The sequence below is a fragment of the Corvus hawaiiensis genome, chromosome 6 (assembly GCF_020740725.1).
Source record: "Corvus hawaiiensis isolate bCorHaw1 chromosome 6, bCorHaw1.pri.cur, whole genome shotgun sequence".
NCBI classification, from domain to species: Eukaryota; Metazoa; Chordata; class Aves; order Passeriformes; family Corvidae; genus Corvus; species Corvus hawaiiensis.
In genome coordinates, this window is record NC_063218.1 from 36,009,297 (window position 1) to 36,027,170 (window position 17,874).

The following is a 17,874-nucleotide window of genomic DNA, read 5'->3' on the forward strand; positions in this document are numbered from 1 at the left end:
TTTTTAGATGTCGCTGCCACCTTGCTTGCTCTTCTCAGTTTGTATCCTGGTTTGCCAGCTTGACTGGATTCGTGACTTGAATTGCTTATTTGCTTCTCCCTGGTATTGCAATTTGGTGTTGGTTGCTTCACACAATGAGTTGTGCACACTTTCACAACCACTGCTGAAGTGTTGATGTATCTGGCCAGGTAGGTGTTATTTTCCCTTTGTGGTTGCTGGAGATAACTCTCTGCCCTCAGTGGGTGACTTGTATTGCTGTCTTTAAAATTTAAATACTGTCTAGTTGGATGCTTTCAGTTGCTTTGACTGTACAGTCTATGGAGGTTTATAGAACATAATGTACTGACATCATCGAACCTGAGGGTGTCATCTACATGTTGTTCCCTGCTGAGTTATCTACACAAGAGAGAATTTCTGAGTAACCTTTCTTGGTTTTCTGCATATGAAGAGTTCTTCTGTTTAAGCCTTGTGAAATCCAGCCTGAACACCCACTCCTAGCACAGCACTCACAAGAAATGAATCAACTGAAATATTTTTATCTAGCTTTATTATTTTCCACCATAAATGTTGCAATCATGCAGGATGCAGATTTCTGCTGAGTAACTGCAAGTTTTGGCAGGTAGGTTTTTGTCCTTTTCTACATTGTTTTATTCACCATTATTAGTACTTGAAGCATTTTAGATGTAGAATAATACTTTATGTATGAGCAGTCTGGCTTTTGCCTCATGTTTTTGTGTACATTCTCATATGGAAAAGGAGAGTGCCATTGGAATATTTGTTCATGTCGCAGAGTACAAGGTTTCTGTAGTTGTTCTCTGTTCTCTGCTAGGTTTTTAGAGCTATTTGCAGGTTTAGATGTCATTCTTTTGCATTTCACATTGTAAGCTTGAGACATCCTTTTCAGTTTTTGAAGTGGTATCATTAATGGATGTAGCACACTCATCTTTGTCAGCTGGTGATGGAACACCTAGTGCTCATAAATTCCTGTCAGCTGTTTACAGGTCCCATCCATATTTTTCTGATATATTTTCATCCCCCAAAACCTGGTGAAGTCTTATTTAAAACGGTGGGTTTTTTAGTCTTAATTTTAAATGACATTTTAAAGGAAAATTAACAAAAAAGCTATGTACAATCCTGTGTGGAGGTTGAACTCTTTATTCCTTTCTATCCATGAATATGGTATTTTGCAAAATACATGTGTAATGCATACATTTGGAAAATAAATGTGGTCGTCAAGGACAAAAAGCTTGTTGTATGTGTTTTGTCAAAAACAGGAAAGTGAATTATCCCCAGGGATCTGTGATGTCATGCCTGCTTATGTTATATAAGAGTTAGAGAAGCCTAAAAGCTTTTTTTTTATTCTGGTGGATTTATGGTTCCTCATAAAGTTAGATTTACACAGCATGTGTGTCAAATGGTAATTTAAGACAGTTTTCTTTTTTGGTCTGTGGGATGACCCTGTCTTTAACTCTGAATGAAACCAAACTAGTAAATAAACATCTTCCTTGGACAAGGGCCACAGCCTTTTTAGTTCAGGAGTATCTGTTACATTGGAGCATTGGGAGGGGTTGCCATAAGCACTGCTCTAAGAATATGTGACTTACTGACGCTGTTGCCGTGCCTTCTACGTGAACGGTTTAATTGTCTGAAGACATTGTCTGGTTGTCATTTTTGTTCGCTTGTATGGATAAAGTAGGCTTCAGAAAACACCAAATGTCGTTCCAAAAAGAAGGTTGCACCCAGTATTCAGTTCCCCACTTTGGGGTGGAGTATATTGGAGAACTGCAGCATGCAGTAATCCATCAATATCACTCTCATAGTGGTCTAGGCGTTTGCTAGTGGCAGTCATTTTAGAATCCTTTGCAAATTGATACATAACTGATTTTGAAGCCTATTTCAGTGTTCCACTGAAAGGACACCAGAGTTTGGCTGGTGGATGGGATTGCACATTTGTGAGTTAAATGATGGCAGGCAAAGTATGAAGCTGATGGTCTAAGAGACAAATGAAGAAAATGGAAAATACTCAAAAGTGAAGAGTTGCTGAAAGTTATTCTTGCTTTCCTATAAAATCTCTTGCTTACTAATTTTTTGTTTTGTCTTCTAAGATCAGTATCTAAAGAAACAGTTAACTTTTTATAAAACCCTTTATTTTAACCTACTTTTATATGGGGAACCTTATTTATTTTTACTTTTTGTTTATCTGCACTTTTAGATTAAGTTCTTTACACTGATAAGCCAGTATGTTTTCAAGAGCTTAGCAGTATAGTAATACAAAACTTGCAATTTAAAGAAGATAAGCTTGGCATATCAATGAAAAGAATATTACTGAGTTGTTAGTTTTTTTCCCAAAAGGATTTTTAGTGGAAGGCTGTGGAGGGTTCAACTGAGTGCATTTCAATTGGAATGTTGCAGTTGTTCACAATCATAGCATTAAAAAAAAAAATTAAGTTTTTACTACAAATTCATATCTTCTTTTAAGGTTTCTAATTGACTTCCTTTCTTGGTGTTGCACACTGGACGGCATATGGCAGTCATTTGAAATGGAAGCTGCTGTACTTTTTGCAAGGATTGTTTGAGAATTACATGCTTAGCTGTTCAAACATGTGAACTATTAAAAGAATCTTTCTTGCTCTCTTTAGCCCTTGTATGACTTTATAGTCTGGACTCTAGTTTTAAATATAATTATTTTTATACTGTCTTTACTTGGCTAAAGTTTGAATAATCTGAATACCTAAAAGATTTTTGCTGCAGAGCCTATTCCAGGTTATTAGAGTCAAAATTTCCTGTAGAAACATACAATGAACATTTGATGGCTTTAGGTTTAATTTTGTTTTCTTCATGTAGCAGTAGTGAATGCAGATTCCTTAAGCTCATTTACTAATGTAAAACACTAGTACTTGTGGGAAGTCTTTAAATGATATGAGGGTTGATTACCATGTTTGCTTATGTTATATTTAAGTACTTCTGTCTAGAGAAGCTTTGGAAAGGTAACATGAACATCTTGTGTGTAAATATATGTAGATGTATGTATACAAAAATATCCATGGTGTATATCCCTACACACAAAAGCAAAACATGTATTTTAGGGGGAAGATACTTCAACTTTGTGTTAAAGTCTTTGTCATAAAGGAATACTATTTAGATAGTTCAACTGACATTTTAGATAAGTTATTTGGAAGAGGAAACCCCTTTTTTGGGTGTGTACTTTTAAATGTTATATTTCAGTAGTAGCTTAAACTTGTTTTTCACTTTGCAGACATAGCGTTTGATTTTATCTGTGGAACTTCCAGTTGCCTTTTTTTTTTTTTTTTTTTTTTTTTTTTAAATATACAGGAACTGTAGTAGATTCAAGTAATGATCTACTTGGTATTTTCACATTAGCAGATAAGGAAGCAAATTCATTGAGCATTCATTCATGATTCATTCATAGTTATTTGGAAGCTTGAAGAAACAATATTTTGTTTGATGAGATGCTCAGCTGTCTTTTGAGTGGCTTTTGTTGAGGGAGCAGATGGAGGTCTAAAATTCCAATCTGACGGGGTTTGTTCTATCCAGCTGGGGGCCATGGCCAAAGAGGCTGCATGGCAGAAGGGTCCCAGGGTTGAGAAGGAAGGATTGTGGAGGATGATTGCTGACAGTGCTATCAGTGTGGCATAGAGTGATAGGAGTCAGTGTGTGACTGGCTGCTGAAGGGGCCTGGGATGTAAGCAAAGGAGCATTGGTGAGGCAGGAATGGATGAACACCTCGGGTGTGGATGTCTGGAAACAGTCCCTCTGCTTGTAATTCTTCTGTCCAGCACTGCAGCAGTACCTTTAAAGCCCAGAGCAAGAGTTGCAAGAACATCTTCAGGAATGTGTGTGAATATGAGAGGCTCTCTAGATTATTAATATCAGGGTTGTGGAAACAAAGCCTATTAATTTTAGGTAAATTTTAACTTTTGCTCCTGAAAGCTGCTTTTGTTTCTCCCTTAAACACATGACTTCATGATCAGCCAACCTATGGAGAAATAGTGCTCTGTGGACGTTTGAGAGCTGGATGACTTTCATGAAGGCAGCAGAACAGCTCCTTGCAATTCTTTTACCAAATCATTAATTTTAGGGGGAAGCAATTGCAGTGATAAAGGAATATTAATGGTGTTGAGAAAAAGATCTTAAATGCTAGCAAAATTAGGGTTTATATTTTTTTAATAATCCTTTTATTGAATTAGTGACACAGTCCAACACCCGTTACAAGAAAAATTAAATTAGTTTTGAGTTGCACTCCAGACTACTTAGAAACAACTGGAAGTTTAGAGATAGTAGGTTAAATACCCTCTTCCTCCCTCTTCCAAGCTGAGGTCTCTCAGTCAACTCTGATGTTTGTGGCATGTTATGAGACGTGCTGATGACTGTGTACTAGTTTGCCAAGTATGACCAGCATGAGTGGAGCCAGTGGAAGCAGCTCAGAGACCACAGGCTAAGTTCTATCTCTGTTTTGGTACCAAAGTTATGCTGGAAACAAATCATGGCCACGCTGGAGGAGAAAGGACATGTACGAGCCTTTGTGCTGTGCATCTATGAGCAAGGATACAAACGTCAGGAAAGGGTATCCTTGGTACTTACTGGAATTTGCAGCTCCTAACGCTGAGCTGTACCTAGGCCCGGAAGTATCAGCCCATTTTTGGGGAGGTTGTTTCTTGGTATGGTTTTTTTGTTTCGGTTTGTGACTCTTCATAGGTAAGGTTGTCGCAGCATCAGATATTAGTCATTGATTAACTTGGACACTTGTCAGTAAAGCAACTTTTTCTAAGAGTCCATACACCAGGAAGAACAGTCTGTTTCTGGAACCATTACCTGAGAATGCAATATAGCAACAGCTAGAAACTGAGAAAGAAACATCTCTTTAAAATAAGAAAAGTGAGGGGTATAAATCAAACTGTTTCGTAGTTGGTAAAGGTTCCCTTTCTTGAGAGATGGTATCTGTGAGCTAGAATAATTTGCTCTCCTGTGTTGCCACTGGTGTAGACTTGTTTCCTAGAGAGCAAACGCTTCTTTCAACAGTAAATTGTTATTAACAAATTTGTTCCAGGAATAGAATACAGTATAGCGTGCAGTTAGACTTCTCATCATCTCTCTTTTAGATCCTGTAAATTAGCTTCCAGGAAAGGGATTCTACACTTAACTAGATGAGTGACATTGTGAATGTTGAAGTAAGAATGACCATGTGCAGTCCTTTTCTCACTCTTCTGTCTCAGTTAAAAGGAATTTTAAAGTATTTGCTTCAGCAACAGTTACTTGTACACTTGAGAATTGTGATACCCATGTCTTGATTAATGCGTACAAAATGGATGTGAAAACAGAGGATGCAGTTCTGGCTTTGAGATGTTGTGTTTGCATGGTGAATAATGAGTAGGAAATCATAATGGAGCAAAATGTGCTAAAGTGCACAGGTGGGAGATTAGTGTCCCCTGTGTTGCTATATCTGTCTCAGTTTGATAGCTTTTATTATGCTTCATTTACCATCCTGTTATGTCACAGGCATTTACCACTGACTGCAGGAGATTATGATTATTGAGTGTGACTTCATGGTCTTCTGCACAGGGAGGCCAGATGGTTCACGGTGCTCTGAGCCAGCTGATGGTTTACAGCCATGGTTAGCAGGGCTCGAAACCTGGGGGAGCAAATTCTGCTGAGTGCCGTGGTGGATGTGCTCAAGTCAGCACCCTTTTGTAGTGACTGCACATCCTCCGGTTGTTCCGCCATGGAAGCAAAGTGAGCTTGGCTTTGTCTGTAGAGAGGCATACTGCAAGAGTGCAGAAGTTGATGGTAGTTACAGTAATTACTATTACATCCTAAAATCAGTGTAACCTTGCCTGAGTTCATGTGTGTTTGCATCAGCTACTTCAGCAGAGAATGAAGCTAAGAATAAAGCACTGTTAAATCCTAGCAGATCAGTGCAGGTGATATTGTGTGTATGGCAGCAGATGGCATTCGGTGTCCTCAGAGCAAAGGTTTTCTTCTGATGGTTAGGGTGCAAGGAAACATTCAGAGAAAAAGGCAGAAACACAGACCTGCTGACATGTGAATCAGTGGCAAATTTTTTAGACACATAAATTGGTGGAGAGACAAAAGGGAGGTTGAGGGAGTGTCTGTCTATGCAGAGTTGGCAGTTACCTCAAACTTAGGTAACACAAAGCCAGCAATTACCCTAAGTTTGAAAAAAACCCAAAACAAACAAACAAAAAAAACCCCCAAACCAAAAAAACCACGGTAAGTTAGTAAAATACTAAACACTCTTCTTCAAATAGATTTTCAGTTGGTAAAAACTTCCTCAGAAAGATGAACCTTTCAGCTTTCCTACAATTATAATGATGAAAGTAATCCTGGGAAGAGAAGGATGAAGTTAATAATAGGTAACCAGATAAAGTATTTCAAAAGGCTAAATTGAATTTTTCTCCTCTGAGGAATTAATTTTATGCAATTAGACATTATTTTGTACATATAATAACTTAATTGGCTGATAAATTAATATTCCCTCCTGGGGTCTGATCTGTTATAATTCAGTTAAGAGTTTGTGACACAAATAGATAGGGTTTCATATATAAAATATTTTTCCTTGTTCTCATTTATTTTTCTAGTTTTAGAGGAGCTGCTAGTTTTCAGGGGCTTATGCTGATGCCATTTCTTTTCCAAGTAAAAGTTAGCAAGGGTTGCTGCCAGTAATGTGTGTGTTGTTGCACTGCATTTCCTAAATTGACTGTATTTTAGTAAACCCCATGGAACAGAGATCTCAGTTAAGTTCTTAACAACTGCTTGCTGTTAAAATGTTACTCTGATCTCCTTATCCTACAGTTTCAGTGATTTGAAAGTATCTCTGGCAATATTTTGCATTTACCACCCTCTACTATATTTTACTGTTTGGAGTGAAGGGAGCGTGTGGTATGGAAGCTTGGCAAAAGTGAGACTTCCCTAAAAGTCGAAACTGATTCACTCATTTCCAAATTTTTAATTTTAAAATGCCACTTTTAAAATGCCACTTTTTAATGAGGGGTGATGGTGAAGTATGAGGTCTTTCCTTTGGAAATGAATCATGAATAATTTGGTGCCCCCAAATCTATCTCTGTCAACATCAGACTATTAGGATCATTAGCACCCGTGATTCCAGAATCTGGAGTCTCATCATGTTCCCAGCAGATAAGAGTAATTGCTAAATCTCATCAAGTAAGACTCAGTTGTGGGTAAAGTCACTACTTCGCAAGGAAAAAGAGCATGATTCCACATAAACTAAAGCTAGGAAAAACTAATAGGTCTCTGAAATGATGTGTCAGGCATGAGCTCCTTTTCTCCATTCACCTTAACTAGCTGTTGAATTATCTTCTTTGTCTAACTGGATCCAAGATAGAAACTGATTACTGTGCAGTAGTTGAGGGTTTTTTACTATCCTGAACTGATTTGAGTGAGACATTTCTTCTTGATCAACTGCTTGTATTTGTTGCTTTGTATTTCAAAAGGTCTCTAGATGAAATCTTGACTGGTAGGTCTTCATTTTTCTGGGTGGCTGACTTCAGGCATGACAAATAAGAAATCAAGATCCTTGACTTCTCTGCCTTGTAAGAATGATGGAGTCTGCAAAACTATCTTGCAGTTCATCTACAGGGACCTTTTAAGTTTTATAAGAATGGTTCTTTGTCCTACACCTGAAACTTTGGCTTTGGAGGAGAGAGTAAAGTGATTTAAACAGATATAAATAGAAATCATAAGAATGAAGATAGGTTTGTGCTCATTTTGAGTTGAGATTAGATACACAGTCATCTGGTACTGGTAAAAACCTAAGAATAAAATTTGTCCTAATGATCTGAGACCCATTTTGAACAGATCCTTGGACTGCTAAACTAATTATTGTATGCAATCTGATAAGCAGATAATTGGTTTTCTGATTATTCTCTTAACTCTCTGTTCAGGTTTTTAATTGATAGAATCAGTACTAAATTTTCATGTACCCTTTCAGTAGTTTTTGCATGTGGTTTTCATGTACAGCTTTTTATATGTAGCGGTTCATCTGATTATTTCGTTGGCCTCCTCAGTAAGTTGAGATGAAGTGGAAAAGTGTACATTTTCATGGTTATGCGAGTTTGTCCTTGCCATATTCTGTGTGCACAGATATTCATAGCTCTGCCTTATTCCTATATTAAAATAGGAACAAAGTATGAATTGTTACTCTTCACAAATGCTGCTCTTGGCTTTAGAAGTAAGTACCATACTGCCTATCTTGTAATTGTAACTGCGCTTAATAGATTGCATATTTTGTGTCAGCAATTTTGCTGCTTAATATTTAACTTCTGGCAGGTTTTTCAGTTCAAAATAACAGCTGTTACTGGTAACCAATGGTCATTTAAATCAAGTGTGATTCGCCCTGTCTCTGATGCTGTCATGTTTTGCAAATAATGAATATGAAAAAAGGTTAAAGTACAGATTGCTGTTATTGTTTATTTTCATTAAAGCTGATAACCAGTGTACCCAGGACCTGTGCTTTAGGAGTTTTTAATGTTATCAAATGTAATGTTTTCACGTTATTTTGATTGGAGCTAATCAAACCTTTTACACCAGACTGTTAGGTCTCAAATTAGACACCAAGGTGGGAAGGTCTAGAGAAATAAAAATTGACAGGTGGTTGCAGTCTCAAAAAAATTTGACTTAACAGTGATTTAATTCATACAGACACAGTCAAGGGTGGAGTTCATTTCTTCAGAGTATGATATTAACTATTGCCATAATCATTTATGGCCTGTATTCCAGCTGCTACAGCAGATGAAGGAGGACAGCTGCCAAAACCTGCAGAACATGAAACAGCTGGTCCCCAGAGTGAAACATCTGTAAAGCTCAGTCAGGAACAGAGAATTTCCTTTGGAAAATACAATGTGTGGTCATGTAACTAATGACAAAACCATGTATAGAACAGGTCGAGAATATGTTACATAGACCTTAGTTGTATTCTTTCATATATGATTGTATATATGTTTGTGTATCTATAGCCTTCCTTAGGATTGTTGTCCTGGAAAATTTTAAGGGAAAAAATACAATTTGGAGAGGTAGGGAGAACTGATGGTGTTTGGATGCTTATATGGTCAACACCAAGCTTGGGAATTTTTAGAATTGCTGTGTGAACTTGTGCCCTTAAGTTAATGAGAAGCCTGTACTACTAGGTTATCCATTTCTCTAGAACAGCATTTGTGGGGGAGGAGGTGTACACTTTGCTTTCAGAGATACTGATGGTGGAAGGGGAACAGAGAGGGACAAATCTTGGCTTTCACTGCAGGCTGTGGGGAGGAGCTTGTGGTAGTACATGTTTGTACTTCTGTATATTTTGTGTTCAACTCTCAGCTTGACTTTTCCCTTACGATCCCTTTTAGCCTGTTCTCCTGCCCTAAATCCTTATCAGTTTTCATTCTGTTTTCCTTCTGTCCTGCCTATAAAAACAAGCCTGTATAGATCTTTAGGAAGTGCTATGTAGTGTTGCCATTTCATGGAGGTTAATAGTGCTTAAACACTCTTTGATATGCAGTGTTGAAAAGCATGGGCAAAACATTTAGGTTATGTCATGGCACACTGTGTTTGCATTTTCCCTTCCTTGAGCTGATGGTGCACAAAGTTGTTTCACCAGCCTGATTAGTTCTTAGGCTGGAGAGTGTTTGAAAATCATGAAAAGTTATAGCTGAATATTCAGTAGTTTTGCAACAGCAGCATGGGTAGACTGCTTTTCTAAAGTTTTTCTAATTATTTAGCTAGAAAAAACCCCTATTATTTCGGCAGTATTATTGACAACACGAAGCTGAGTGCTGCAGTTGACACAACAGAAGGAAGGGGGATGCCATCTAGGAAGACATTGACAAGCTGAAGGAGTGGGTCTGTGAGAACCTAATGAGGTTCAACAGGCCCAAGTGCAAGGTGCTGCAGCTGGGTCAGGGCAATCCTAGACATGAGTACAGACTGGGAGATGAACTTGTTGAAAGCAGCCCTGTGGAGAAGGACTTGGGGGTGCTGGTGGACAAAAAGCTGTACAGAAGTCAACAATGCTGCAAGTGCAGCCCAGCAAGCCAACCATATCCTGGGCTGCATCAAACTCAGCAGGGCCAGGGGGCTTGGTCTCCCCTTTATTCTGTCCTTGTGAGACCCCACCTGGAGTACTGTGTCCAGATCTGGATTCCTCAGGACAAGAAACATGTGGAACTGTTAGAGCACATCCAGAGAAAGGCCATGAAGATGGTAAGAGGGCTTGAGCAAGTCTTCTTTGAAGACAGATTGAGAGAGCTGGGATTGTTCAGCCTGGAGAAGTGAAGGCTGTGAGGAGACCTCATTGCAGCTTTCCAGTACTTAAAGAGGGCTTTGAAAAAGATGGAGAGAGACTTTTTACCTGAGCAAATAGTGATAACACAAGGGGCGAACAGTTTTAAACTAAAAAAAAGTAAAGATTTAGATTAAATGGTAAAAAGTTCTTTTCTGTGAGGATGGTGAGGCACTGGAACAGGCTGCCCAGAGAAGCTGTGGATGGCCCATCCCTGGAGGTGTTCAAGACCTGATCTAGTGGGTGGCATCCCTGCCTGTGGCAGGGGAGTTGGAACTAGATGATCTTGTAGGTCCCTTCTAACTCAAACCATTTTATGGTTCTAAGATTGTAGCAGCATTACAAGGAAAAGAGCTGCGTTTATGTAAATGGCTGTGCAAATACAGTAGTACCCTGGGTGACTCGCACCGTTCTTATGTGTGATGCAGTCAGCTTGCATTTTAAGTATTCCTCATGTGTTGAGATTTATATTAAGAGCCGCTATTTTAGAGGTGCTGTATATGGCAAGTGAAGTTTAAACGTGCTGCCTTTGGAGGCAGAAAGTTCCCTGGCTTGGTATTTAATTAGTGTGCTGCAAAGTACTGTAGTTCTGAGACTGCAGAAAGTGCTGGTTTCCCTGGAAGCATCAGAAAGCCTTGATTTTAGACAATGCTGTATTGTCAATGCCGTGCTGGTTCAGCAGCATCTCTGCACACATTTGGCAAATATTTAAAGGACACATTCTGTGTAATTGGTTCAGCCTTTGAAAATTATTAACTTCTTTGTGTTAAAGGATGTACACAGCAATGCAAGATTTTATCTTGACAATCCCATGCTTTTGTCTTCTACCAGCAAGGATGTATTTGTGGATTATTTTTTTTTTAGCTCCTCAAAGGGCAGTGTACTAAAGGCTTTGTAATCACTTCTATACTGATGAAGTATGGGAAAGCATTTAATTTCTGTGACTTTGTGAAGTTGGATAATACAGGAGCTGTGGTAGACAAAATTTTGTTAGCCAGGGAAATAAATGAAACTTTTCATATCGAGTTACTTAAAAGTATGTGTTTCTATTTAGTTTTAACCTTCTTATATGTTGTAAACTCTGGACAGAAGTAATACATGCTTTCTGGACTATGCAACTAGTCTGCAACTAGTCTGCAAAGCACAAAATGAATGTTCTTGACAGCCATTCTCTTAGAATTTTTTACACTTTTTGCTAATTAGCTTCTTTTTTTTTTTTTAGTTAACATACCAGCTATTTACAGTAACAGGAAAGTTGAATAGGTAGTGTTAATACCTAATAGCAACCAAGGATGTATGACTTGTAAATGGTAAATTCTTTAAAGTGTTTATAAATAAAAATTGGAGTCCTGATCTGGCTCTTACATCATTTCTCTGGGAATTGTATGCTGTATGTGTCCTTAGCTGAGAAGCTCCCTACTTGTACTTTGTAACACTGTTCACTAACCCAACTAAAAAGTACCACTAATCAATTCAGAAGGAAAAATTTCTATTTGTGTGGAATCAGAATCCAGAAGTATTTTTTCAGAAGGCAGCCCAACAATATCAAGAACTCCTCACCAGCACGTAACACAGTGCTGCATTTTTGAGATGATCAGTGTGATTTAAAGCATGTTTGTTAAAAATATTAATTATATGTAATAATTACCTTAATAGTGTCAGTTACCAAAAAACGTTATATATTAAAGAATTAATGATTTTATCTCTGTTTTCTGTTCTAGGCTTAAAAGAAGCGTAAGCGATTCAATTAAAACTCTGATATTTTGGAGCACAAGTTGAAGCAATTTGAATGTATTGGAGCATGGCTACTTCTTAAAATGCAGAAGTTAAAGGAAATTACTGCTTATCAAAACCTACTGAATATCTGAATTTTCTAGACATCCTGCATTTAACTGTGTCCTTAAATGTCCATGATTAAGATCTCATGCAACCATTGTGTATTTTGGAGACTATTCTCCAAAAGAGAACTGTGCATTTAAAAAGCAGAAATGACTGTGTTTTTTCTTGGAACTTACTAAGGTTGAACGTACTGAAAGACCATGACCAGCTTGAAGCGGTCCCAGACCGAAAGGGCTGTTGCCACTGGGGTATCAGTCGGAACAGATGGCACCTCAAAAGTCCACTCGGATGACTTCTACATGAGGCGCTTCAGGTCACAGAATGGCAGCTTAGGATCTGCAGTCATGGCGCCAGTTGGACCTCCTCGCAATGAGAGTTCCCATCACGTTACCTCTACCCCTGGAGTCCCTAAAATGGGGGTCAGGGCAAGGATTGCTGATTGGCCCCCAAGGAAGGAGAACATCAAGGAGGCAAGCAGATCTAGTCAGGATATTGAAACATCAAGTTGCCTTGACAGCATGTCTTCTAAAAGCAGTCCTGGGAGTCAGGGAAGCTCTGTTAACCTGAATGCTAGTGATTCTGTCATGTTAAAGAGCATCCAGAGCACACTTAAAAACAAGACCAGACAATCTGAGAATCTAGATTCCAGGTTTCTTACACCCGATGGCTATCCCAGTTCCCCAAGGAAAGCTCTTCGCAGAATACGGCAGCGCAGCAACAGCGACATTACCATAAGTGAGCTTGATGTGGATAGTTTTGATGAATGTATTTCACCTACATTTAAATCTGGACCATCTCTGCACAGAGAGTATGGCAGCACATCTTCCATAGATAAGCAGGGAACTTCAGGGGAAAGTTTTTTTGACTTATTGAAGGGCTATAAAGATGAAAAGTCTGATCAGAGAAGCCCAGGCACAACAAAACTCGGTGAGCTCCTGATTGCCAGTGGAAGCAAGGGTTCAGGATTCTCTCTAGATGTGATAGATGGACCTATTACTCAAAGGGAAAACCTGAGACTCTTTAAGGAAAGGGAGAAGCCACTCAAGAGACGCTCAAAATCAGAGACAGGAGATTCATCTATTTTTCGTAAGCTGCGCAATGCCAAAGGTGAAGGGGAACTTGGGAAGTCTTCAGATCTTGAAGATAACAGGTCAGAAGATAGCATTAAGCCTTGGACATGTCCGAAGTGTTTTGCTCATTATGATGTACAGAGTATTTTATTTGATTTAAATGAAGCAGCAATCAACAGGCATAATGTTATTAAAAGAAGGAACACAACGACAGGTGCATCTGCTGCTGCTGTAGCATCACTTGTCTCTGGACCTTTGTCACATTCTGCAAGTTTCAATTCTCCAATGGGCAGCACTGAAGACCTGAATTCAAAAGGAAGTCTCAATATGGACCAGGGGGATGATAAAAGCAATGAACTAGTGATGAGTTGTCCTTATTTTCGTAATGAGATTGGTGGGGAAGGGGAAAGGAAGATCAGCCTTTCCAAATCTAATTCAGGTTCCTTCAGTGGGTGTGAAAGTGCCTCATTTGAGTCGACTCTGAGTTCTCATTGCACAAATGCTGGAGTTGCAGTTCTGGAAGTTCCCAAGGAGAACCTGATTTTACACCTAGACAGAGTGAAAAGATACATCGTTGAACATGTAGACCTTGGTGCATATTATTATCGAAAATTCTTCTACCAGAAAGGTAGGTAAATTTTATTTCTTCTTGAGTTTTAAGAACGATTCTTTGTTTTCCAAACACGTAAAATTCAGTTGATGCTTAATAGTATTTGCAAGAATTATGTATTTCTTTGATGGTATATTTTACTGATGGTATGTGCTATATCTAATAGTCTTTCAGAGTCTTGGAATATAAGAATATTGAGGATTTTATTGCTGATAGATGTGGTAGCGATGGCTACAAATATAAATGTCTTGAAACACAGCTTTGGGTACCCATGGAAGTGGACAGGGGTTGACACTTGAAAGATGAAAACAAGAAAATCCTAAAATATGGGAACTTTCTTCCCACTGTGCCAAGACTTGATGTACTGAGGATTTAATTGAATGTACATCTTGGACAGTTAGCATTTATAATAATCTTTGGACATACTAATAACTTAATAATCCATTTCTAAATTTTTCAAAGTAGATAATACATAAATAAAAATAAAAATCTGTCTTCCTCACTCACTGTTTTCATTATAGCTGTCACTCTAGAAAGAAAATTCTAATTTGTCAGATTTTTCAGGCACAAACTAACACTATATAGATATAACTATATATACACACATAAATACCCATGTTTCAATGACAACAGTGTATCTGAAAAACCAGAGTGCAGTTCTCTTATCGCATGGTTCTACTCTGAAACCAAGAATGATAATTTCCATTGGATGTGTATGGGAGGGAGAAAAAAAGCCCAAAGCAACAGATCAAAGCCTTTTGACTTATAGAAAAGAGCAAATCCCAAACATTACCCAGATACTTCCCCTCTTTGTCCCCCCTGTCAAAATAATACTGGCACCATGAGATGCAGATCTCCCTCTGTTCTTCATTATTCTAAAAATGTTTTAAAAGGATTTCAGAAAAAAAGTCCTTTAAAAAAGTTCTGTCTGCAGGATGGTATTGTATTTCCTGATGGACAGAGCTGATCTGATGACCGACCTGGAGAGTGCTTGTTCCTTACCTTCCAATGATTAGGATTGAGTTTCTTCTCTTTAGCAAATGCAGGTCAAAAGAGCTTGTTTCTTACAGATAAAAGCAACAGGGATGCCTGGTTAGAATTAAGTTGATGGTCTGTTAAAAGAAAAACCTTCAGCTTCTTAACTGCGTGTTACTGCTAATAATCTCATTTCCCATTTCTCTCTTGCCTTCAAAATATGTTCAGCTCCCAACTCTTCTTCCCTGCATTGTCCATTGGTTGGATGGCTCTTGTTACTCTTTGCATAGTCTCCTCTTTCTGCATTCTTTCTAGGGCTGAGAGGTAGCCTTTGGTCCATGTTTTTTGAGAATGCTGGTTGCTATCCTTCGAAGACAGAGGAGTTAGGGAAAATAATGGTTTCCTGGGGAAAGTAAGCTAGATGTGTGATATAGGATAAGGTATGTTTCGAGCAGAGAGCCTGAGGTTTGTGACCTTTGTTTGCAATTATATTCTTCTCTGTCTCCCTCTGGAACAATTTGATTACCTATCAGTCTCTAGTGAGTTTTTGCAATCAACAACTAAAGTTTCATGTTACAGCTGACCTGATTTACAGCATTTAAGCACTAAGAGGGGGAGACTTAATTCCTCCCTCTTCCTTGTACTAGTTCTCTTGTTTTCAGAAAACTTGATAAGCCAGTTGAGTTTACTAAACAAGCAAGCAGAAGTCTTGCCATCATGATATATTTGGGGTTTACTGCTTGGTTGTTTGTCTCCAGTTATGGTGAGGGATATTATCTTTCCTTGCAGTCAGAGTAAGTGCCAAAGTCCTACTGCCACGTAAGGGATGAGAGTGAATAGCAGAAGAGGAAGGAAGTGTAAGTGGAATTTCAGCCCTTAGGCAACAATTTATTGATTTGCCTTCTCCTTAAGGGAAGCCACGCCCTTGTGCTACTGCAGATCCAGTCACGGTTACATTTCCATTTTTTGTAGATATAATTAAGATGAATTGATAAAATCGACATAATCTAGTCCTAAGGGTACTGGTGAGGAGCAACCAGATATAAAAATGTGTGTTATGGAGTAGGTGTACTAGTTTGAAAACAAGCCAGTAGGAGACACCAAGTCAGAATAACAATTTAATAGGGAAATTAAAAAAAAAAAAAAAAAAAAAAGGCAGAAAACTGGTTTAAACTGACAGAGTCAGGATACAACCTGACACCCTGTTAGTCAGGGTGGCAGTAGCAGTCCAGTAAGATGGTGACTGCCATCCTCCTGAAGCGATGGATGTGGTTCTGTCGAAGCGGTGATCCTATAGAAGGGTCTGCTCTTCCTCAGAAAGTCCAGTGGTGGCTATGTAGCTCCTGTCCTCTGGAAATCCAGTGGAAAGGGTGTCTGTGGTGTTCGGAATCTCAGATTATATCCAGGATGGAATGCTTGGTTCCTCCCTCTGGGTGGAGCATCTCACAATGGGGTAATGAGTCATGAGGCCAAGTGTTGATTAGGCTCATTAACAGAAGATGGTCCGGAGGGAGTTATCTCTGAGTCATGCAGCAGGGCATTGATGGGCCATTAACAGAAAGATAGTCTGGGGGGAGGAGGCAAGGAAACACACAGCTCAAGAGGATGGTAATAGAATACACTGCAACCCAGGACAGTAGGATTGAATGGGGAGAAGCAGCTGCAATTTTTTTTTTTTTTTCTTAAGGAATAAAATTGGGTTTTAAATTCACTTTTCTTGTGTTCAGTCCAGCGGAGTCCAAACCAGGGGCATTGTTTCTACCAGAGATTTTTATCTGAAAAGCTGTACTTTAGAAGCCTCATTAGATAGCCCAAACCCCAATTTTCTACAAGTACAAAACACATTTTGTTGACCACCCAGAGTATCATCATTCCCTGAGCAAACTTTAGACTAAGATGATGAGGTGGAATAGTGATAAAACTTAAAGCAGCATAATAGGGGGAAAAAAATCTGGGAAGTCAGTTGTAACTGAATTTTTTATGTAACATGAAGCAAGTAATGATGCAGAATTTTTTTTGCTTGAAGAGGATGTTGCATTTTTATGATGTTACAATTGGAACAGACTGTGCCAAAAGACAGTTTCAGTGGGATCAGCTCATCAAGTCAGTAGGCTTTGGATAATTTTATAGTCTTAGAAGTATTCTTAGAAGAATTCTGATTCAACAACAATAGCTTTTAAAGATCTCAAACCAGGAAAATTTCACAGACTTAGAGAACCCCTATTTATCCTAGAGCTTGCAAAGAATAAAAAGCAATGTTCCAGAGAATTGTAAGCCTGAGTTAGTTTTCATTCCAACTGGAAATAACAAAGAAGGTGATTTGGGACTATATCAGTAAATAACTGCCAGTTAAAAATTGTCAATGATGCCAGTCAGCATGATTTCATGAAAAATAGATCTTGTCACATAAAAGAAAAGAAAAAGCATAGTTAATCTTGTGTCTTTAAAAAAAAAAAGGATGAAAGCCATTGCGTTCATGTAGTCCCTTTTAATTTCTTCAAAGTAATGTGGTGAAATGCTGATGGTGACTTGTCTGAAGTCTTCAATTATATGTAATCAATAGCTCATTTTTTACAGGTACTGTTACTTAGATGGTGGATCCATCTCAAATTTTAGCAGTGTATGGAGGAAGTATAAGTGATCTTGCACTATTACTAGCATGGTCCAAATTAATTAAAATATTTTCATCTAGTTAGTGTAAAATATTTGCATGTGACATTTATGGATGAGTCTTGTATAAGTTCAATGAATGCAAATGAATGAGTTTTTGTATGTAAAGGAAATCGGTCCCTCTACAGAGCAGTGGAATTGATAAATAGTATTCTGGCCTGGTGTCCAGGCTTCTAAATGTGAAAATACTGGTGGAGACAGTTTAGTGGAAGTAAGAGAAATGATACTTAAAAAAAGATACTGGGAAAAGAACTTTATAATGGTACTTCCCAAGGCTGGATTCAGCTTTTCTACTTTATATCTGGGCTAATTGTGCAGACTCCCTTTGTACTCAGTGGAGAGAAATGAACCTTGCAGGACCATATGAATTGCAGTCTTTTCTCTCAATT

At 38.4% G+C, this 17,874-nt stretch overlaps 1 protein-coding gene across 6 annotated transcripts in view; it reads left to right on the forward strand.

Annotated features, from left to right (window-relative positions):
- SIPA1L1 (signal induced proliferation associated 1 like 1) overlaps positions 1-17,874 on the forward strand; it is a 206,620-nt gene that overhangs the window by 120,880 nt on the left and 67,866 nt on the right. For all 6 annotated transcript variants that reach the window (XM_048305684.1, XM_048305682.1, XM_048305679.1 and 3 more), the window contains one exon: positions 12,043-13,858. In XM_048305684.1, the coding sequence (XP_048161641.1) occupies positions 12,361-13,858 (1,498 nt within the window). In that variant the 5' untranslated portion in view covers positions 12,043-12,360. The remainder of the gene's footprint in view (positions 1-12,042; positions 13,859-17,874) is intronic.